Raw genomic sequence first — 23,478 nt, 5'->3', positions numbered from 1 at the left:
GGCCACTAGGTCTTTGTTGATACCACCCTGTCAGTCCATCTGGCAGAACTCTAATGCTACTTCCCAATAAATAGAAGAAAATAGCAACAGCAGACAGCTTTATATTTCCTATACTCTAAGCGGGCATCTTGGACAATTACTAGAAGAATGTGAAAGATACATATCTTTCTCCAGCCTTACTAGTTACACGATTAGAATTCCTTCTTTTACCATTGCAGTGGAATAATGGATCTAGGAAAAGAGGCCTTGCTAATGACACCAAATGCTAAAGTGTGAATGTTTTCTCCTAATCTCTGGAATACTTTAATAAGTTATTTTGAAAATCTACTTTTTAAATGTCCCTAATTTCAGTTAACCTGGTGATATGCTCTGTTAGACGTCCCATAATCTAGTATGAAGATCTCACAGTATATGGGTTTTGGCACATTTTGTCCCTAGTTTACTGAGGGACTCATTTTAAGTCACACAGTTCCAAAGTTGAAGTTTTGCATTTCTCTTTCTTACTTCCAGTCCTGGCCTGGTGGTGACAGCAGAACATCATGTAATCAGTGTTACCAGGCAATCATAGAAAGATGCATATACATGATCATTAAAATGAATACATCAAAACAAAGTATGTGAAACTGTTCCATTAACATAAGTAACAGCTGAAATGTAACATAACAAATCAACACATGTGCTACAACATTTGGTATTATTCTTGACTTTTCTTTTTAAGGCTACGCAGAAATTGTTCCTGTTTTCATTGGAACACAGATGAGCATCAAGCTGCAGCTCATCAAATGGCCCCTTCTTATGGAAAAGATGCTTTCCCAGAGACTGTGCTCACCTTTAGCACAGTGAGAATACTTTACTGGGTGCTTCTACAGCATAATTGGAATCTAACCCCATAGCTGTCATCATTTAGTCTTTGGTACAAAGAGAAATTTAAATAGCACAAACAACTGTGGAAAATATTTCATTATTTTTTTGCTTTTGACACTGTTAAAAACAAGAATAAATTCAATAAACCCACCATTCTCCTTTTTCAAGTACGTTTATCGAGGCTTTATGATGCAGTAAGGAAATATCAATACATTCCAGGATCAATAAGAATGAATAAAATGTGAAAAAACTAAGCCTGGAATGCATTAGGATATATTTGAAAAGAGATTGGGATCCACTTCCATCCAAGAATATGCTCATTGATGTACACTTTCAAAATGATTTGAAAACTGTTAAGTGGCAATGATGAAATCCTGCGTGGAAAATATCTGAGGGTTGGAAAAAATATAATTTTCTTTGGGAAATGTCATATTTTAATTTGAGCCATTTCCTATGTAGTGCAATACAGCTGTTGTGTACAGGGTATTGGCTCTAACTAATAAAGCATCTGAGATTTCCTTAAAGAGGCAAGCATAGAAACATTTTTGTGTTTTTTTCCTATAATTCCAACAAGCTACTGTGTATTAAAAGTAATTTAAATTAAATATTGGTCATCATCTTAACATCCCTTAGAGAGCGAAATGTTTATCAAAATATTATTTTTCTCCTTTTTTTTTTTTGGTCTTCATTTCTCCCAGTTTGTTTCTCTATTCCACTTCCCAATTCAGTTCTTCCTCCTGTCTCCATGGTATCCATCCTACGTCTTTTTCTCTTGATAGTCTTGTTAACTATCGTATGGTCTTGAAAGTTTAGTTAAACAAGAAAGTTAACTTCCAGAATTTCAAGACTTTGCTCTTTTTCCCTTATACAGATGCCAAGAAAGTGAGTCACAGGCACAGGTGTAGAGTGGGCTGGGCAAACTGCCCACCGTGCATTTCCTGATTACATAACCTTTGAGTGTCTCCAGGAGAGATGGGGGTTAGAGCTGTGCTGTGTGCAGTGCCAGGCAGTCTGATCACAGACAGGCAGTGCTTGTATCCCGTCTTAAAAACTTTCCTGCTGGGTTGTTAAAGCATCATAGGTTAGTGTTTAAATTGGAATCATGTTGGCCACAGCTGTGCCTGAGTGAATCTCTGCTTTAATGTGAATCAGAGTGACTGACTGGGATATGAAGGGAGCATTTTATTCAACATTAGCTACATTGTTATTTACTCAGTGGCTAGAAGGGAAGAACTGGGTGGCCAATAAAAAAGAAAATGACCCAGGATACTTAAACAATGTTTCTAACCCACAATTAGACTGTGTATTATTTGGCTATCATATAGCCTAATCTTTATATTACATCTTAAAGTCAATTTACATCAGCTTAAACATGATTTTCATCATCTTTATAAAGATTTTAAAGGTGTTTAGTTTTTTGATTTTGGTTCGTATATATGATTACCTCCCCTCCTGTTTGTTGTTATAGTCAGTTGTCAGTTATACACTTGTAGATTGTCCCTGGATTATTAGAAACACATATTAGAAAGACATTCTCAGATTTTAATGGCATAATTCAGTTGAACATACTATAAATTTACCGTGGGTCTAATAAAGGATTAACAATCAAATCAATTTTCTTCTCCTCACCGCCTTAACTACCTTTGTCCCTATCACCCTGGAGCTGTGACAAGAGCAGCGAGACCAGAGACCCTGGCCTCAAGGAAGACAAAAAATGTGCATATTTTGGGCTTGAGACACCATGGGGAGGATGATCTTTCAAGTCCCTTTCTAATGCTTCCAGTTCTGTGATTTTATAGTAAGACTGGTAAAGAATCAGGGAAATGGGGGGAGTATACTGCTCTTAAGGATTATCCTGGTTATCATAGTGGGGGTCGATCCTTGACCAAAGAGAAATTACTTAGGTGATAATGAAAAATGTTCTGATAAAGTGGCTGTGAGGAAGCCCTGTACCACCACCAAAGAAAAGTGGGAGGGCAAAGGAATGTTTAAATTTAGGTGCAATCAAAGAGGGAAAATATTTTTAAATTTCTATTAAGGTTTTCATTTAGTGCATTTATTCACAGGGAAATCTGTGAAGCTTCAATCCAGGTTGTAAATAAAATATTCTTGGTGTGGGATTTTGGCTTTTGATAACAGCTATTCAATCCATATGATTGCATGTTAGGAGAATGTATGTTTCTTAGCTAGGAGTATCTTCTGCTCTTCTTTTATTTTCAGCTTTAAATATGTACTGAGAACTTCTAGAAGTCTTGTTTTAGAGAAACTTCATAATTTTATCTAACTGGTGTCAGTTAAATATAGCGAGGCCATATAATTTATCATCTGAACTAAGACTCTTTTGAGAGAGAAAGGAGCACTATTAATAATTATGCCAGGACAGTTGGCTTAAACCAGAATGGGGACCTAATTATAGCTCCTTAAGACTATGGGATATGCAGCTACATAATATGTGTGAACCCCTGTTGGCTTCATAGAGCAAAGAAAGAGCATGAGATCAGGAAGGAAGGTAGTAGACAGTAGCCTAGAAAGGGTCTGGCCTCACTTGGTCAGAAGACTGAGTTTTATTATATAGTTGTTGGGATGGAAGTGCTGCTGCTTACTTCCTCCTTATATTTTTATACTTGTTCTTGTCAAGTTTCTCCTTGCATTTGAGGAGGAAGGAAAAAGGAAAGTGGGTAAGAGTCAAAGATTGTGCTGTGAATGGCATACTATTAATGAGATCTGGAAACAAGAGGAAGGCAGAGGCTTGGGAGGCTAGGAAAAGATAATTCATTATATTACTGAGTCAATGAGTTTGAGGGTCTATAGGCTATCCATGTAGCTGTAACAAGTAGGCAGTTAGAAGTGACAATTTTGAGTTCAGGAGAGAAATCATGTCAAAAGCTAAACATATTTGGGTTTTTTCCACATATAGTTGACTGTTAAGTCTCTGGGAATGGATGAAGTCTTTCATTCATTCATTCTAAATTTAGCATTATGCTGTATGCTAGGGATAGCCAGCCCTGGTGGTCTAGTGGTTAAGATTTGGTGCTCTCACCGCCATAGCCAAGGTTCATTTCCTGGTCAGAGAATCACAGCACTTGTCTGTCACTTGTCTTACTGTGGCTGCTGTGTGTTGCTGTGATGCTGAAAGTTAGGCCACAGGTATTTCAAATACTGACAGGGTGACCCATGGTGGACAGCTTTCAGCAGAGCTTCCAGACTAAGACAGACTAGGAAGAAGGATCTGACCACCCACTTCTGAAAAAAGTGGCCATGAAAACCTTATGAATAGTAGTGGAACATTGTCAGATATAGCACTGGAAGTTGAGAGGATGGCACAAAAAGACCAGACAGGATTCCACTCTGCTGTACACAGGGTTGCTGGAAGTCGGAATCCTGACAGCACTAACAACAGAATATGCTAGGGATACAGTAATAAATAAAGTAGAACTATTCTCTGTCTTCATAGAGCTTATGGTCCAGTGGGAGAAACAGATGAGCACAGGGTCCCATGGGAGCATGTAAGAACAATACCTAAGCCAGACTTAGGAGTCAAGGAAGACCTACTCCTTTAGGATGAATGTAAGCTCAGCAAAAAGGGGAAAGAGGATAAGGGTGGAGTACGTAGCAGGCATAGAGTGTTTAGTGTGTGAAAACCCTGCGAGAGAGTGGTTGGCATGTGAGAGAAACTGGAAGACTGTGAACTGAGAAGAAAATATAATTGACAGTAGAATGTATCCCCGTTTAAGGGGGAATGGAGGAAAAGGATTCAGCAAAGGAACTTAAGAATGGAAATAGAGAATCGGGAGAAGGTGTTGAAGGTAGAAGAGAGAGTCAAGAAGAGGGTAATCAACAGGGTTAAAGCTGCATAAGGAATCCAATAGGATGAAGATTAAGGTGAGAAGCTGTTGAATTGGTGATTCTGTGCTTGTTAGTGATCTTAGAGATTAGTTTCATTGGCGTGAAGACCAGATTGCAGTATATTGAGGAGCGAGTGAAAAGTGAGTATGAAGATTTATAGAGAAGGGACAGATAGAAGTGGAGTGATAGTTTGTGGACAAAGCAGTCAGAAAAAATATTTTAGAATGACAGAGGCACTTCACTTGAACACTTTTGTAGCATAAGGAAGGAGATTGGAATCAGTGGAAAGGTAGATTAAGGAAACAAGGCAGGAAGGAAATAACCGATGTTACAAGGTTCTGGAGGAATGTAGTCAGGAGCACACATGAATGGTTTGTCCTTGGGAAGGAATCTTGCTTTGAAACCTTAGAGAAAGAAAAAGATTTAGAAGAAAGCTCTTGAGATGAAAGTTGAGGGCATTCATCCCAGTGGTTTTTCCTGGGAGCTAAAGGAAAGTCTACTGAAAATGAAGAAGCATAAGGGTACAAGTGGGACCTTTAAAGAGGATGGCAAAGTGTAGAAATGGGGAGATGGAATTGATCAGAAATAAGCAAAAACTTGCCAAACTTTGCAGTCACAGCTGAGGACAGTTTTTTTTTTTTTTTAAATCTGTTTATAATGGAGCCAAATATCATAGTTTTTGTTGAAAGCTTGGGAATAGAGTTAGAAAAATGAATGAGTGATTAGGCTGGCCCAGAATTGGGCCTTGATAAGTCAGAAGATCAAAGAGGAAGGAATTAAGGATGTCTATAAGAGTGTAGGTGAAATGATGGACAGTCTTCAGTCCTCATTGTGTAAGAAAGTAAGGGAAACTAGGTGGTGCCTGATTTATTTAGAGGACACAAAGAAGCTGCAGATTGTGCTGAGGGTAAAGAAAAGCTTGGTGAGAGATATAAAAGGATGAAGAGTAATGATCAGAAAGAAGTTGTGCTATCAATGTAGTTAATGATAAAGTGAAGTGAAGCTCATTCTGAAGAAAATCATGAAGCAAAATTCCAGCAGGCAAGAAGCTCAAGCCAATTGGATACAATCACATACAGCAGTCTGGCTTTAACCTGGCATCATGAAATGTCCACCATGGCGTATGATGGACCGTATCAATAGCATCTAGAGTCTCTCATGGGACTGTGGGTAGCAGTAAATCTTAGAGATAAGACATGGGGAGTGAAGGAAGACTGAGAGGGAAAGGGTAGGGAATAGATTCCACGTCCACCAAAAGCTGACAGTCATTATTTCTGTCACCGTCATTCTAGTCACCATTTCAAGTTCTTTTGTACTTTACCCTCTCACTGTTATCATGTTTTTAAATCAAAGGAATCATCCTGATTTCTATACAAAGAGTTTGGTATGTGGCACACCGTCTTTTTAAACTATAGCTTTGAATGTAGCCGACCCAATGACAAAGCAGTTGCTTCATTTTTCCGTTAGAAGATATTCCTGCCCAAATATAACCTGACTCCTTACTGATTTTTAACTTAAGAAATTTGAAGAGTCAAATTTACTTTCTTTTGAGGTAAATTTTAAATTATTGAAGCAAATTCTAGGATTTTTTTGATGTTGCTAATACGATCGTTTTAATTTCTAGTTCCTTAATTTACCTTAGTATGACATTATTTTAATTAATGCGCTTTTTAAAACTTCTAACTTAGAAAAAGAATAGACTTGAATTTGGTACAATCTTAGCTTGTTAGACTTACTAGTTAGACTAGTTATATTTATAAGTCATTCTTCTAAATAACTCCCAAGGTTAGAAAAATTTGCTATGTGTGACTGTGTGTAAAGCAAATTTTCAATTTAAATATTATATAATCATTTGGTAAGCATATGATTCACTTTGGACTATTCTACCCTGAGGACTATTTATCTATGCTTTAGGGAAGGAAGTTTCCAGGCTTCAGATTACCTAATTAAATAGAACATCCAGAAGGGCTCTTACGTATGCCCCTTCTCCCATATTTCACAACATTTAGGAAGAAAGAGATATTCTCTGCTGCTGTTCAAGACTTATCTTTTTGCGGGGGGGGGGGGCAGGGGGACATGGGGGGGCACCTTAGCCCTGAGCTAACATCTGCTGCCAATCCTCCTCTTTTTGCTGAGGAAGCGTGGCCCTGAGCTAACATCCGTGCCCATCTTCCTCTACTTTATATGTGGGACACCTACCACAGAATGGCTTGATGAGCAGTGCGTAGGTCCGCACCTGGGATCCCAACTGGCGAACCCTGGGCCACTGAAGCGAAACATGAGAACTTAGCTACTGCACCACCAGGCTGGCCCCCAAGACTCATCTTTCACAACTTCAAAACTTGAGGTTCTGTTCCATCTGCTAATTTCCCCTCTCCTTAACCTCATTAATGTTATTTAAAGACGTTTTAAGTTCTCTTTTTCTTGCTAGAAATTTTCAATACATGACTCATGAAATTTTCCCTACCTTTTCTCTTTTATCTTCTTAAAGCTTTTTCAACAACCACCCTACTAAACCTTATAACATATATGCTATAGAATTTCTTAACTTACCCAATTCCAATGTCTCGTATCTCCATTTCTCCTAAGTTAACTATGGGGATGGCCATATGTTGGAACCCTTCATAATTTGGAATTACTTCAGCTTTAAGTTTTTGAACTCTGAAATTCTCCTTTCAGATTATAATTTCACTTTAGGCTACAAATCTCCCATTTATCCATTTAACAAATATTTATTGAGCGCCTATTATATACTGAACTTCATAGTCCTCCCTTTTAACCATGTCCTCCTCCCTTATCTTTACCTCTAGTTCTGTGATACTCCAGCCTGCATATTATAGTATTACTACCCTGATTTAACCTCATTTGCTTTCTTACCTATAATGAGCCTCCTGGTAGATCATTTCAATTGCACTTCAACCCATAACTTCAATTTTTTTGTTGTTTTAACTTCACCTTACTTGACCTCTTCTAGTTTTACATATATGTATATATATATGTGTGTGTGTGTGTGTGTGTGTATACGTGTATGTATAAAACTATTGTGTATATTTTACATGTATATTTTGTTTTTATATATGTAAACATTTGTATATAAATATATATGTATATAAACACTGTTTATTACTGTCTCTGTCTTTAACCCTTCCTTTGGCTTCTACAGCATTATTCTGCTTAGGTTTACTTTCTTCTTCTGACTTCTCTATCTTAGGCTCTTTTACTATTTCCTCTGACTTTCTTCATTATTATTGTGTTTTACAATCAATATTTACCTACGTATTTATGCTTTCTGTTGTTCTCTGGTGCATCTTGCTTTTGTCTAAGACATCTCTTTAATTTACTTATTTTATTTATTGAGTGCCGGTCTACTGGTGAAGAATTCTGTGTTTTGTTGATTATGGCATCTTCATTTCATTTTCATTTTGGGAAGGTGTTTTCACTGGGTATAGAATTGCAGGTTAGCAGTTGTTTTGCTTTGGCACTTTAAAGACTCAAGGCTGGAGTCTAGATCTGGTCCACCCCTGCTCTCAGGGTGTTGTGAGAGCCTAGGGTGTTTATGGGGGCTTCCCCACAGGCAGGTCCTAAACTAGAATCCTTGTCCCCTCAGCACTGAGAAACTTCCCAGAACTCCACTTATAGGTAATTATAAGGACTTTGGCTTTTATTCTATGCAAGATGGGAAGTCACTGGAGAGTTCAAACAGGCGAGAGATATGCAAAAGAGTTTTTCTGTTTGCTGTGGTTGGAAAAGACAATAAGAAAGCAAAGAGAAGCCTGGAAAGACCAGTTAAAAGGCTGTTGCAAAAAACCAGGCAAGAGATAAAGGTGACATATAATTTCTTCTCTGGCTATTGAAATAATTTCCAAACTGCTTGAAATCTTGATCTACTCAAACCATTTCTCCCTTCTAATGCCAGATTGATTTATTTCTAAAATTCATATCCATTGATGTCACTTCTCAGAGATTCCCCATTATATATCTTTAGGATTCCTTACCAAAGGATAAAAGCTCATATCTATGCTCTGGTGCCTGCCTCCCTTTGTAACATCCTCTTTTTATACCTCTTTCCTTTAGTCAGTGTTATGTACTTGGAGCCTAGAATCTCTCCATAGGTTAAAAAACTGCTTGGGCCTCTATGCCTTGGCCTATGTTTTCCTTCTTCTTGAACTATCTTTCTCATCAACTCCCTTCTCTTACCTGATTGACTCCAATTTATCTTTAAAGACTCAGTTTAAGGATTAAGGATAGCAGAAACTTTTCTTCTCTTGGAAGAGTTTGGATTTCTGAACCTTTTCTGTCCCCATTCCAAGACACAAATGAGTTTTTTCTGTGAATTCAGTACATTCAATAAACACTTGTGTCTTCTACTCTCTGCTAAGAATAGTTTTAGGAGTTGGAGAATCAGGTGAATAAACTGCCATATTTGCCCTCAAGGACCTCATTCTCGAAGAAAAGACGCATAAATACATAATTGCATTATAGTATGATAGGTATAGCAGTAGAAAAGTATGATCTTGGGAGGAGCGTGTGAGTGAAGGCTTCCTAGAGGAAGAGGAATCCATACTGGTTTTTAAAGAATAAGTCAGAGTTTGTCAAGCAGACAAGGTGCATGGGGTAGGCCGAGTATCCCAGATTGAAGGAACAATATGTGCAATAGCATAGAATGGCAAAACAGCAAGGTTTAGGCACATTACAGAAAAATTGGTATTTGAGTATAACATTTAAAAGGTGATTAGGAGGCTATCCCCGGGCCGAGTGGTTAAGTTTGTGAGTTCTGCTTCAGCAGCCCGGGGTTCGCTAGTTTGGATCCCAGATGCGGAGCTACACACTGCTCATTAAGCCATGCTGTGGCAACATCCCACTTGGAGAAACTAGAATGACTTGCAACAGGGATATATAACTATGTACTGGGGCTTTGGGGAGGGAAAAAAAATGGAGGAAGATTGGCAACAGATGTTACCTCAGGGCCCAACCTTCCTCACCAAAAAGAAAAAGAAAATAGGAACTAAAAGGTGATTAATGGGAGGTGAGCTTGAAAAGAATGGACATGCAATCATTGAAGATCTTATCTGTAAAGCCTACCTCTCTTGTAGTACTTATCATACTGTATTTTAACCACTAGTTTTCATCTCCATGTCACCACCAATGGGCTTCTTCAGGGCAGGCACTGGGTCTTATTCATTAATCTTTGCATATGTAGCACCTGTTCAAGTGTCTAAGATGTAGTAGATACTCAGTAAATGCTTATGTTACTAATGTGGACCCTTTAAAACTTTTAAAAGATTATTTTACATAAGACTATTATTTGATATTTGGCACAAATCTATGTCTGTCTGTCTGTCTGTCTATCTACTGCCTGGGTTGAGTCTGGACATTATCAGAGCCAAAGTCTAAGTGTAAAAATAAAATAGAAATAAAATGCAATTAATTAGAGATTCTTAGTAAAACTACATTTAAATCTGATGTGCAAGGCATGATATATCCAGGATGTAGCATTTTAAAAATACAATGTTACTAAATTGCTTATCAGATTTAACTAGCTATTATTGACATAAGATAAATGACTAAAATGGAATAGACATTTATGCAGATTTGTCTAGGAAGATGTACGTTCCATGTCTATCTTTCCATTCACTCTTATTTCCTTCTTATATTTACCTTCTTCCATAGCACTGGACACCAGATGGAAACATTTTTACAGCAGAAAGGGATAATTAGCAGCAGTCTTAAGAACTCTGCAACTCAGTTAGGTAAAGCAGGTAGTCTGTTGGGTCTCTAGATTAGAAGACAAGAGTCAGTTTTCAGTCTAGTGTGTTCTTGCCTCTTGTTTCCAAAGGGGCCTTCCAAACCACTTTGGAAAGTAGCACAAATGGGTTAGAAATGTCATGAACATAAGGAAAAAAGGAGACATATAACCTGGAATCAATCATAGAAATAGTAGTAATCTGAGAAAAATTGGAATATCTAAATCACACACTCTTGTGCAAGATCCTCTGGCTAATTGACTAATTACTGTTGAAGAAATAGAAAAGAAAATGAAAAGCAAAGTCTTTTGGATAAACATATTGCTTTGTCTTAAGTAGTTTTACACATCTTCAAGAAAAAAATGACTTGAGCTTGTTTGCCGTCTCTTACCTTTTTTTAAAATGCCTTTGCTGAGGCATCTGCTAACCATTACTGGTTTCTCATAACGATCTCTCTTTTCTCCCTTAGTATCTTTTTGCCACATACATTGCTCCTTCAGCCACTCTTGACATTGGACTCCAACAGGAAAAGAAAAAAGAAATTTATATGAAAATACAGCCACCATTTGAAGACCTTTTTGACACAGCAGAAGAATACATCCTTCTCCTCCTTCTTGAGCCCTGGACACAGATGGTAAAATCAGACCAAGTTGCTTATGGAAAGGTATTGTGGCACTGACAAATTGTTTGTGAACCATTCAGGTTTACTACAAGACTGATGATAAGCAGCATTGTTAACTCACAAGAGAAAAACAACAACAAGGGTCTCACTTGGGCCAGGGATTCAGAGTTAAGATTTGGGCAGGCTCAAATTTGGGGCAGGGAAAGTGTTTATTAACTTTATTTTTTTGCCAGTTTCCCTATTGTCTCCTAACAAAAGATATTTTTAACGTCAATGTCATTTTTAGTTCTCTGTACAAATATGTCAGCAGAGAGAAATCTGAGTTTTGGTTTCCTGTGAACCAACAAAATGTGCCATGATAATATACTGGCTTTGTCCCTTCTTGCCATTTCTCAGCAGTGGCTTTAATTTTGATTAGTGGAAAAAAGCCCATTTAGTTTTATACTTGATGAGTTACAGTAAATATTACACCCATGGAAAATATAAACGTTTCATTTGTATTGTGGAAAGCACATTGTCCGACTTCAGAGCTGCTTTTAAAGCAACTGCAGATGTTCGTCAGGTCGGACTGCTTGATTGGATAGAAATTTCAACACATCTTTTTTCATCCCAAAGAGGTTATTTTAAGCCTCAATGCTTGAATATTTTCACCATTCTTATTGATGGGTGGAGGAAATATTTATTTTGGATCATAAATTAAAACCATTCATGGGTATTTTTCATATTAAGTTAATGCATATACCCTTTACGGGAGGTTATTTGGTGGAACTCTGCTATCTTTGTGTTGCTATTTGTTTATATCTCCTCAACAACTTCTTAGATAGTCGTGTCTTCTACTAGAAAGCATAGGTTAGGTAATTAAGATAAAATTAATACCGGGGGCCAGCCCCGTGGCCGAGTGGTTAAGTTCGCGAGCTCTGCTTCGGCAGCCCAGGGTTTCGCCAGTTTGAATCCTGGGCACGGACATGGCACCGCTCATTAAGCCATGCTGAGGTGGCATCCCACATGCCACAACTAGAAGGACCCACAGCTAAAAAAATATACAACTATGTACTGGGGGACTTTGGGAGAAAAAGAAAAAATAAAATCTTTAAAGATAAAATTAATACCAAAACACCTTGGATAGAGTTGCTTTATTGGATTGTAACTTAAAACAACCCTATGGCTTACTAAATTAAATGACCAAAATAATTAAATTTTTATTCCTGATTTCTCTTTGTCCTGAAAAATTAGCATTGCATCATTTCTACTACAAAAAGATATATATTACACTAGGAAGATTAAGATATCATATGAAATTTTAAAAAATTCTTTCCATTCACTATTTTAAATAAAGTGTATGGTATAGAGGAAAATGGTCCTGAGATAGGATCCTGAAGTAATAAAAAAGATTAAAAATTATAACTAACTTCCCTAAACCAAAAAGTTTTGTCATTAGCAATGATTCCTATAAAATGCGTGGGACAAATTATACACTCTTTTTAATAAGAGGAAAAATAAATCTTAATTTTAGAAACTTGCTTAAATTCAGCCCAGAGGACTTCTCTAAAAGTTCAGCTGACTGGATTACGTAGACTCTTTCCCAAAAGAGACTATAGCTATTAAATGCAGAAAATTCTCAGTGAGCCAAACTAATTTTCTCTGCAATAGAGAAATGGAGAAAGATCCTGTTCTCCTGACTATGTAAAACAGTGCAATCTGTCGAAGGCTGAGATCTAATATGAGGTTTAGATGACTGGCTCTCTCTTCTCTTGCTATAGCAATGAAAAACCTTTGCTCACAGACTAAGAAGAATGGAGTTCAGTCATTTCTTGTTCTTCTATGGATTATTTGGTCCCTAAAGCTGGCAGTGCCTGCCTTCATGACTAATATCGTGTCATAATGAATAGAAACTGAAAATGTGACCCAACAATGTTTGTTAGTTCACATGGGTTGTCCAGAAAGGAAGAATGATCTTTGGTGGCACTATATCATTACATAGAAATGTTTGTATTTTTTATTGCACGCATTTAAAGTCTGACTTTGCTGTAGCTAATATTTTTTGCTATGTTGGTCTTCCTGCTTTAGCCTCCAAAATAATTTATTGGCAAGTGTATTTGGTTTTTAGCCCACTGTTACTGGCAAATTGTACATTCTTTCCCCACTTTTTCATAATGCCATTCTATTGATGTTACACACTTTATTATTATTGTATTAGGTGGAGCTGGTGGAAGAAACTCGACAGCTAGACTCTACACATTTCAGAAAGCTACAGGCTTTGCATAAAGAGACATTTTCCAAGAAAGCTGAGGTAAGACAATGAAAAACTTTTTACCCTGAAGAGGATTACCACTGCATATATGGCAGGTGGAGGTGGGAATCATATATTGAGCATATCATGTATTAATAATGTAGGAGTTAGGCAGTTTCATTTTTCTGCCATTCCTTTGCCTAGCATGCTGCATTTGAAAGGTATTACATCTTTTGACACATTTAATAACAAAGTCGGAAAAAAAAAGCAGATAAGGTAGCATAGGGAGCCAAGTAACTCGCTTGCCTTAGCAGAGAGCCTTCAAACCGTATTATATTACTTTGAATGTTACTGATTATTTCCTGTATGACAACAGCTTTATTTGTTGTCAAGTCAAAAAAGAGTTAAATTGGGCTTTCCAAACAGAAAAGGAACTGTTGTGTGACAGCAATAGGCAAAACAATAAAGAAAAAAATAGGGAAAGGATTTGAAGGAGTCAGTAAAAAGATCATAGGATATGCTAACATATTAAAATGTTATTTTGATTTATAAATCTGCAGCTTTTGTATTGGCTAAGTAATCATAATATATCCATAAAGTCGTAAAATTAGATGTGTGTGTCTTCATAAAAATGACAGTTTAGGTGCATATTTTTTGACATGGAAAATGCCCTGGACATATTCTATAAAAATATAGGGATTGGGGCTGCCTTGGAGGCATAGTGGTTAAGTTCACACTCTCTGCTTCAGTGACCCGGGGTTTACTGGTTCAGATCCCAGGCATGGACCTAGCACTGCTCGTCAAGCCACGATATGGCAGCATCCCACATAAAACAGAGGAAGATTGGCACAGATGTTAGCTCAGCAACAATCTTTCTCTCTCACACACACACGCAAAAATGTAGGGTATCGTATGATCCTATTTATATAAAATTATATGTGTATTTCTGTATGTATACACATATTCAAAGAGATATCTAGAAGGATGTTCACCAAAATGTTAAAGATAGTTAGCTTTGAGTGGTAAGGTTTCAGATGATCTTTTACTTTCTTCTTTCTAAATATTTGAAATTTTATTCTTTTAATAATAAAGTTTTATAAAAATAGTGAAGTTATTTTTAAAATGTAACCTTCGTGATCATTGCTTTATTAGCATAGAAGTTCTCTATTTGAGACACTAGTGATTAATACCTTGGAAAGGTTACATAAAAATCCATAAAGGTAGCACATTATAAAGTAGTATTTTAAACTTTAAGAGCTAAAATTTATAACACTCCCAATAATACTTCTACCTATGGAAAATTAATTTTTAAAATATTGGTAGTTTATCTCATGGTCTGACACTTTTCAAAAACGAGTAGGGAGATGAATTAATTGTGTAAGAAATTATATAAGGAAACGATTTTCAAAGAATAAGCATAAGCTCTTTGCCCTATAGGGCTTGTAAACTGTCCACAAAACATCAGAGGTCTTGAAAATACCTAAAAATTAACTTTATATGAAGGTGATTACATTTAAAGAATGTACTATTAGATAAATGTCTTGCATTACTCTATAACTTTTAAAACTAAGTTATAAATAGAAGAATGTTTTATGTTCATAATATATTATTAAGAAAAAGAACCAAGTTACAAAGCTATACATAGATGTAGAGTCCTATCTTCATTTTTAATAAACTACATTTGTGTATACAAGACTGGAAGGATATATATAAAAATATTAATGGTGGTTGGCTCTGAATGATAGTATTATGTATGCTTTTCCTTTTTGTCTTTTTATTACAAAAGACATTACTTCTGTACTAAGAAAAATTATAAAATTAATATTTTATTAACAAGTATATAGTAAATATTTACTAAATGTTCCTGAAAAGAAAGGAATGGAATGGAAAGGAGCAGAACAGAATTTGATATGAGTTAGAACTGGATCCTAGATTCTAGATTCTTTACCCAGTTCTACCATTGAATTGTTAAACAGCATTGGCCTAATAGTTACTTTTTATTTTAGTTTCTCTATTTAAATTTGGGGGAAAAATTGTTGTGTTTAAGAGATTTTTACAAAAAGTATTATTTCACTAGGACACTACTTGTGAAATTGGACCTGGTATTTCACCACTTCATGATGCCTCTAAACAAACAGAATATTGGAATAATGTTCCTGAGGAATATAAGCATTTTAACTTTAATGATCTGCTTAAGAACAAACTGGAATTTGAACATTTCCGTCAATTTCTTGAGGCTCATTCTTCAAGGTGAGGAACATAATATTTTAAAACGTATTTCTCTCTTAAAACATCATTTTTCTAAGATACTTATTTTTTTAAGCTACTTATTTTGATTCAACATATTATAAAAGTGATTTAGTGCTAGATTTTACCCATCTCAGTAAAAATTAATGAGTATAATTATCTGAAATCTGTATGGATAACTTTTTGTTGCAGAGTGTGTTCTGATAATAGCAAAGTTCAGTTAAAGTGGTTAAGCAATATTTGTTGATAATTTTAGCGTTGGCTAAATTAAAACACCAGTATGTTTTATTCTTTCCCTTTTTGCTGTTTCTTTCTTTTGCATTTTTCTCGACAGGTGCTTTAATTATATTTCTGAGAAATGTCTCTTTTACATTTCACTAAGCTATTGAAATCACTGTAATATTTCATAATTTTTATTAGCTAATACATAAATAAAGCATTGTAGTTTTGCACAGAATCTTGGAACCTTATGACATATTTATCTAATGTAAACTGAAGTATTGACCGTGTTTTTTTACAATAATTTTTCTCCCAACAGAAACTGATTAGACCTGGGAGCCAAATTTCACATACATCATTTCCCTTCTTTGTGATTAAGATTACTCTAAATTTAGCATGTTGCCAAATAGACATGCAATAGGTGGAAATTTTCCAATATTTGAAATTGACAATGATAGTCCATCATTAATGGAAGAACTCTGAGACCCTACCAATAATGATGGTAGATTCTTTTCTGATCCCAGTACTTGTATTCATTTATATTTTTAGTCAGGATGAAGAATACAATAGAGTCAACCTAACTGGCCTAGAAAGGGATCAGAGACACAATATTCTACTCATTAGTTCTATGATCTAATCAGTTGTGCTAACTAGTCAACACAACCACTTTCTAAGTTCTGTCAAAACAACAACTTGTTTGGTGTTTAGTAGAATTGAGAGAACAAATAAGAAGGACTATGCTTTGTTCTTGTTTTCATTTTAGCATGGACCTCATGTGCTGGATAGACATTGAGCAGTTCCGAAGAATAATGTATGGAGATCAAAAGCAAAGGGAGGCAAAATCTAGACATATTAAAAACAAATACCTTAATAAAAAATATTTCTTTGGACCCAACAGTCCAGCTTCTCTATATCAGCAGAACCAGGTATCAACATATAAATGTATTTTTTATAATTAAGTATGAAAACCAATAATTTATTTCTCTTTTCCAAGTCACCTTTTTTAATTTTCCTTTTATGACATATGTTAGACACTTTTGATATCTGATTTTGTTAGGTATTCATAATTATCTACAAATTAAGTATCTTTAAAATTCACTCAAGTATACATATTATAAAAAATGTTATTTTAAAAAGTAATTTATAGAATAAAAATAACTTATTCATCCACTCATCCATTCACTCAGCAAATATGAGTGCCTGTAATATGCCAGACATTGTTGTAAGCGCTTGGGATAAGTGGTGAACAAGGTGGACAAGGTCCCTGCACCTTTCAACAAGCAGAAAAACAGCCATTATAAGCCATTAAGCCTCATCTCTACCTCTTTTCTGTTCTTCTCTGAACTGATATTACTCCAGACGTAATCAATCTTTGAAAAATCATTTGCCATTATATTGTTTCCAGAAACTATTTTCATTGACCAGAAACATACGTTTGGCCATTTTACTATACCAAAGTAAGATGGCCTTAATCACAACTTATTAATAACTACAGTGTCATTATTTACAGCAAAAATGTCAGATTGGATTTGAGTGTTCATGCTTTGAGTGCATGGAATATGGCTCAATTTTTATGCTTCTGAAATATAAATAATTAAGTATTATAATTTATTTAGTTTGAAGTTTGCTAGTACTACACTACTACCTAGAGATCAAATGTATAGCATTTGACTTCCTCATTTTGGTAGTTTAAAAGGATGCGTGTCCTATTGGCATACATTTATAAAATATGAATTTCAGATTAATGCTAAATTCAGTAAATTAAAGAAAAATTCAGAGGTGTTCACAAGTAGGGCATACCAAATTAAAAAGCTAGATCCTTGGGAAAATAAACAAAAGTCTTCGAGAGTAAGAGGGAGAAGAAATTCTAGAATTAAGCAACCTTGACAAAAATGTCTTGCCGTTAGTTCCGTCAGATACAAATCTGGGATGTATTAGCAAAAGTGGTTGGGTATCTCAATAAGCACAAATATGAAATAAACACATGGAAAGCGTTTGTTTTCTGTTTGGCTTGTGCTACGTTATGTGAGGTTTTGTGGTGTCTGATGCTACTGTGTGAACCCTCCATAGTATAATATGCTGGAATTTAAAATTCAGTGGAAAAAGTTACCCATTGCTATCATAACAAATGATTGTGCTTGCTACAGAGGAGTTTTCCCAATGACCCTTCTTCCTCACTTTCGTCTTTACTTTTATTTTTATTTACTTACTTTATACTTAAGGATATCCACATCACATTATGTTTTATATAGATTATGCTAGTTCTAATTTCAGTTGTGTGGTAGGTTTGCTCTTTCATTAGCAAAACAGTCTTTTCTCTTTTTCTTTTTTCTTATTTTTTATACAAAAACAGTGTTATTGTTAATATTATTTGATTATTATTATTAAAGAATGACTAAGAGGGGTTCTCTTTTGTTTTCATGTAAAACGTATTATTATTACATATTAGTAGGATTTGGTTAATCTTATTAATCAAAGGAGAACTAAGAAGAAGGTAATTTTTCCATTGAGCAGTCCAAAAGTTTTGAGTGATGTATACACAGAAACAGGTAAAAAAAAAACCCAATGATTTATAGCAGGAAAGAGCCATTAGTAGCTTCTTGAAATCACAAGTTTTTCAGAAGGAAGATTTGGGCCACAAAGAAATTATGTTTCATAAAAGGTGCTACCTGTGCAAGTCAAAGACTATTGTTTGTATAACCTGACTTCCTGCTGCCTGTTTTCTTCTTAGAAGTTGTTGTAACAGCCCTCCATCATTACTACCACCATCTCCCACCATCTCCAACCCAATGTTTGTTGGTAATATACACGTTTATAATATCTGAGTCAAGCTTGTCTCCTAACTAATTAACGCCTCATTTTCCTCATACACAAAAAGAAAATGCTTTCTCAAACAAGTCAGTTTGACCAGAATCACAGATTCATATTATACCTAAAGGGGAACTTAGAAAACTAAGAGACTAATGCTTTCATTTTGCAGTTGAAAATACTGAGAGAAGAAATGCCATGAAGAAAAATTTCATTCCTGTGTTCTTTGAAATATATCATAAGCAAAATCATACATCTAAAACAACTGTCACAGAAACCACAATTCTCAGTTTGATGTTAGAGGAGTTGTCTGTCTTTACTATACCAATGATAGCCAGGAGATAGGTTGTAGAAAATGAAAATCGTGGCACCTATCTGGTGCTCAGCAAATGGTTTTGGGGTGAATAAAGCAATGACCATTAGTGTTTCTTTGCCAAAACATAAGTTTGTAGTTTCCGTTTCATATTTGTTTTCTTAGATAATGAATTTAAGTGGTGGCTGGGGAAAGATTCTCCACGAGCAGCTTGATGTACCTGTTCTAATTGAAATTCAGAAACGTGTCCTAAATAGGCTAGAAAATGTGTGGTTGCCATTGTTTCTTGCAAGTGAACAGTTTGCAGCACGTCAAAAAATAAAGGTAGGTAAATTACTATAATCTTTGGATAGCAATTGATGGTACCTCTCAAAACATCAGATGCGCATACCTGTTGGCCTAGCCATTGTTCTTCTATGGCGTGGTGGTTAAGACAGTGGAGTCAGACTTCCCAAGTTTTAATCTTAACAGTGCCACATATTAATTGTACAACTTTAATTTTTATAACCTTAGTTTCCTCATTTACAAAAAAATGGGGCTAATAAGGGTAATTGCTTCATAAGTTTGTTGAGAAGATGAAATGAAATGATGTAGCTTAGTTTTGTAGCATGCCTGGCACACAGCAAACACTTAAATATTATCTATTAATATAGTTGTTATTTTTTTTTTTTAAGATTTTTTTATTTTTTTCCTTTTTCTCCCCAAAGCCCCCCGGTACATAGTTGTATATTCTTCGTTGTGGGTCCTTCTAGTTGTGGCATGTGGGACGCTGCCTCAGCGTGGTTTGGTGAGCAGTGCCATGTCCGCGCCCAGGATTCGAACCAACGAAACACTGGGCCGCCTGCAGCGGAGTGCGCGAACTTAACCACTCAGCCATGGGGCCAGCCCCTAGTTGTTATTTTTTATATGATTAAGTTCTCACATAAATGGGAAGGATGTAAAAGGGGGAAGAGTTAAATGAATTATGATAATTTCATACTATGGAAAACTGTGCAGATTTCCATATAAAGTGAGATTATAAAAATGAGGTTAAAATGTAAAAATGAGATTTCCACATGTACTGATATGAAAGATGTTATTTGCTGAGTGAAACAAGCAGGATACAGAACAATATATAGAAGGTAATCCCATTACATACTCTTATATCTCTATATCTATTTATGCGTTTCTTTCTTTCTCTGTCTGTCTATCTATCTATCTGTCTGTCTGTCTATCTTTGCATTTATGAAAAAAGACCTAAAAGAATCTGCCTCCTGGGAATGGGTTTGGGGAGTGAGAAAGACTTTTACTATGTAAAGTAGGGTGGTTTTTGTTTTTGCTTTGTTTTATTTTTATTTTATAATGAGTATATATTACTTTGATAATTTAAAATGTCATTATTACACCTGAAAACAGGCAAACCTAATCTTTACAAAAATCACACAAGGGGCAGATAGCATGTAATTTTAGACTTTAGTATGCGAAGCACATGTCATTAGTATTGATCAGGAAGAGTCTAAATAAGCTGCCCTCTATATTCAGTTTATCAAACACTTTGAGCCTTACTTATCTGGAAATAGCCTTAGTCTTCTGAGCATCTTGAGTTATGGAAAACACAGTACAGCTGGGAAATTATAGTGTCCTATAGAAATTACAGCATAGAGAAGAAGAGCTGACTTGTTTTAGGCAAAATGTTCCTGGAAATAAACCTTGGGACAACTCAAATTTCATCATTTCCTTTCTTCAGGCTAACCCCAATTCTCTATCCAAAACCAAGTAAAAAGACATTTGGCTTACTAATATTATTTGCCACGTTTTCTCACTGTGTTTACCAAAATAATTTTATTGTAACTTACAGCCATTTCCTGACTTAGCATTCTTTGGGTGGCCAACAACATAAATTGATTTTGGCAACCTTAAGCTGAGGACATAAGTGACAGATTATAAAATGGTACTGAAGCATCTCACACACTTAGGGGAAGAGTTGACACCCAAGCTTTAGAATGGCCGGGGTCCAGAACAGCCTTGGGAACCCAGCAAGAAGAATTCTCAGATCTTGGCTTCAGGCTGTGGCTATCAAAAAGACTTAGCAGCTGTGATTCTAGTCCCTGTCTCTCTGGGTCAGCTCCTGGATCTCTCTGCTATGGACAGGGGAGATAGAGCCACATAGCACAGATTTGGCAGGAGTGGTTCCCAAGAAAGGGAGAATATTGTGAATAGGCAGCAACCTCAAGAAATAGCCACTGTTATTTCCTCCCTATATTGAATAACTTTTGTGCTCTTCTAAAATTAGTTGTGGCTAGAAAGTTACACAAAAATCCAGGAAGTCCTAATTATCTCTCCAGCTGCAGTTTCCATGTGACCCAAAGTGAAACTAGTTTCTACATTTGGGGTAATACAGACAAGTATTATCATCTCCACATTGTAGATGAGGAAACTGTTCAGAGAATTTGAGTGACTTGCCCAGGGACCTGGGCAGCGCTTCCATTTCTAAGTCTGATTCTCTTTCTCCTGACCTGCAATATCTCTTCTCCATACTGACCTTTACCTCATTTTTTAATGCTATTGAATTAGTAAATGATTTCAAAACTTTAGACCTTCTGAATAACTGGGATAAAATAATTGGTTTTGCTTGTAGGTACAGATGAGAGACGTAACTGAAGAGCTCTTACTACAGAAGCGTGAAAGGAAAATCGGGGTCTGGAAGGCAAGTAACATTTGGTATTTTCTTCCTCTTGTAAGTTCCACTCTGTCGAAGTATTATATTTTTCTTCCCCTTCTTGTTCAAAGACCCTCACTGTAGACACTGCTGTCTGAGCCACCAACTGACTGCCGACACTATTCTTATTTGTCTGATGGCATCTGGGGTAAAGCGATTCTACCAGAGCCCTCTTCTTAGAGTTCCTTGACCTGTTCAACCCTAGAAGTGTTGATTGGACTTTAAATATGTATTTTTATTTATTTTGCTTATGATGGACTTATTGAGACAAGCTGTTCATTCTGCCATATGGTAGCTTATTTATTATTGAGGGTAAATTACACAAAAAGAATGAGAAACATGCAGCAGAATCAGCAGGTTAAATTATCTTACATTATCCTCTTTATTTAGAATTATGTTTTAGCCTTAAAAGAATTAAGATAACTGTAATTTTGGTGATTATTTAAACCAATATAATATGATACCTTAGTAGAAATTTCCTATTTTGTTTCTTAACAAGCGTGATAAACACAGTCGTCTTCTTGAGCCTACAAATTTATGTGTATTCGTCTTTCTGCAGGTCTTGATAGAATGTCAAAGTAAACCCAGGTGACCCCCTACAAACTAATAAAGATAAAATTTTATTTGACTGTTAGAGGAGCGTATGGCTCCGTTAGGATGCTCTTTTTCTGCATTTTTCTCTTGCAAGGAAATAAACCATTCTTATGTCTTTTGCTGTATATTTTTATTGAAATACTAAGTAGAATGGGCTTATATTTCATATTATTGTGCATTATATATTATGTTATTTTCTGTTTAGTTAAATTACAGGTTTTAGTTAAATTACTGCGTTTTAGTATCTTAAGATGCAGGTCTTAAAACATTATTTGCTGAGTGGGTTTTAAATAAACATCCCAGTCTAATACATAGTTGTTCCTATTTATAGGGCTATAATTTTAATATGGACCATATGATAAGGGTCTTAACTTTTTGTCTGGAGAAGAGACATGTGCCTCACTAAAATAGTGATAGACATCTGCTTGCTTTATCTAGGGTACAGGCACCACTGTTCCTCTAAACTGCCTGGAGTTGCCTTCACTCTTCAGTCTCTGACTCAGGCATCATCCTTAAGGCCCTTCTCTGTAAAGCTTTTACTCCTCCAGGCAGAATTAGTTACTCCTTCTTTTGTGTTCTCATAGCACTTTTTGCATATTGATGATCATATACAATTTCTTTCAAGAAACTTACTTTATGCATTGTCGGTAATGGATATTTATCATGTGTTTTGATTGATTCTTACTATAATTCCTAAATTCATCTAAAACCGTGCTTTCAGAATGGTGCTTCCTTGCATGTTTGTAGGCTAAACTCATATTTGAGGAACGTCAATAAAATTTGTTCCGTAAAAAAAAAAAATCTGTTCAATAAAATCTCTTCCTTACGTTTTTGAATCTGAGAGGCTAAAGGGGGGAAATATGAGTAAATCTAAAATGGTCAAAGTAAAAAAGTAGACATCTTGTATTTCGAAATTGTAAAGCTATAAAATAAGTAATACCTTTAAGTATTACTAAAACACCATAGGTCCTTCTGGCTTTTTTGTTATGTAAGGTGAGTCCTCAGTCAGAGGAAGTTTATTATTAAAAAGAATGTATTAATAATTATTTCTTCTTATTATTAATAATAAATTTGTTATTAAAATCATATAAAGATGTCTCACCTAAAAACATAACTTTTCCTGGATAGAATTATAGTGAAGCTCCACAGTAAATTTCCTACTTAAATTAATAGGATTAGTTGGTAATTTTTTCTAAAAATTTTGACAAAATAGCTTAAATGTTTAACTGCTTTTACTTATTAACAGACAGGAGAATTATATATTAATATATAACATATAACATATATAATATG

At 35.6% G+C, this 23,478-nt stretch overlaps 1 protein-coding gene across 12 annotated transcripts in view; it reads left to right on the top strand.

Annotated features, from left to right (window-relative positions):
- The window catches only part of RGS22 (regulator of G protein signaling 22), a 170,749-nt gene that overhangs the window by 110,658 nt on the left and 36,613 nt on the right, over nt 1–23,478 (top strand). For all 12 annotated transcript variants that reach the window (XM_070481398.1, XM_070481396.1, XM_070481395.1 and 9 more), the window contains 6 exons: nt 10,924–11,118; nt 13,274–13,366; nt 15,384–15,556; nt 16,536–16,698; nt 19,059–19,217; nt 21,511–21,579. In XM_070481398.1, the coding sequence (XP_070337499.1) occupies nt 10,924–11,118; nt 13,274–13,366; nt 15,384–15,556; nt 16,536–16,698; nt 19,059–19,217; nt 21,511–21,579 (852 nt within the window). The remainder of the gene's footprint in view (nt 1–10,923; nt 11,119–13,273; nt 13,367–15,383; nt 15,557–16,535; nt 16,699–19,058; nt 19,218–21,510; nt 21,580–23,478) is intronic.

The sequence above is a fragment of the Equus asinus genome, chromosome 12 (assembly GCF_041296235.1).
Source record: "Equus asinus isolate D_3611 breed Donkey chromosome 12, EquAss-T2T_v2, whole genome shotgun sequence".
In the NCBI taxonomy this organism is placed as follows: domain Eukaryota; kingdom Metazoa; phylum Chordata; class Mammalia; order Perissodactyla; family Equidae; genus Equus; species Equus asinus.
The sequence above is the reverse complement of the archived record's forward strand: the minus strand, read 5'-3'. Positions and strand labels throughout refer to the sequence as shown.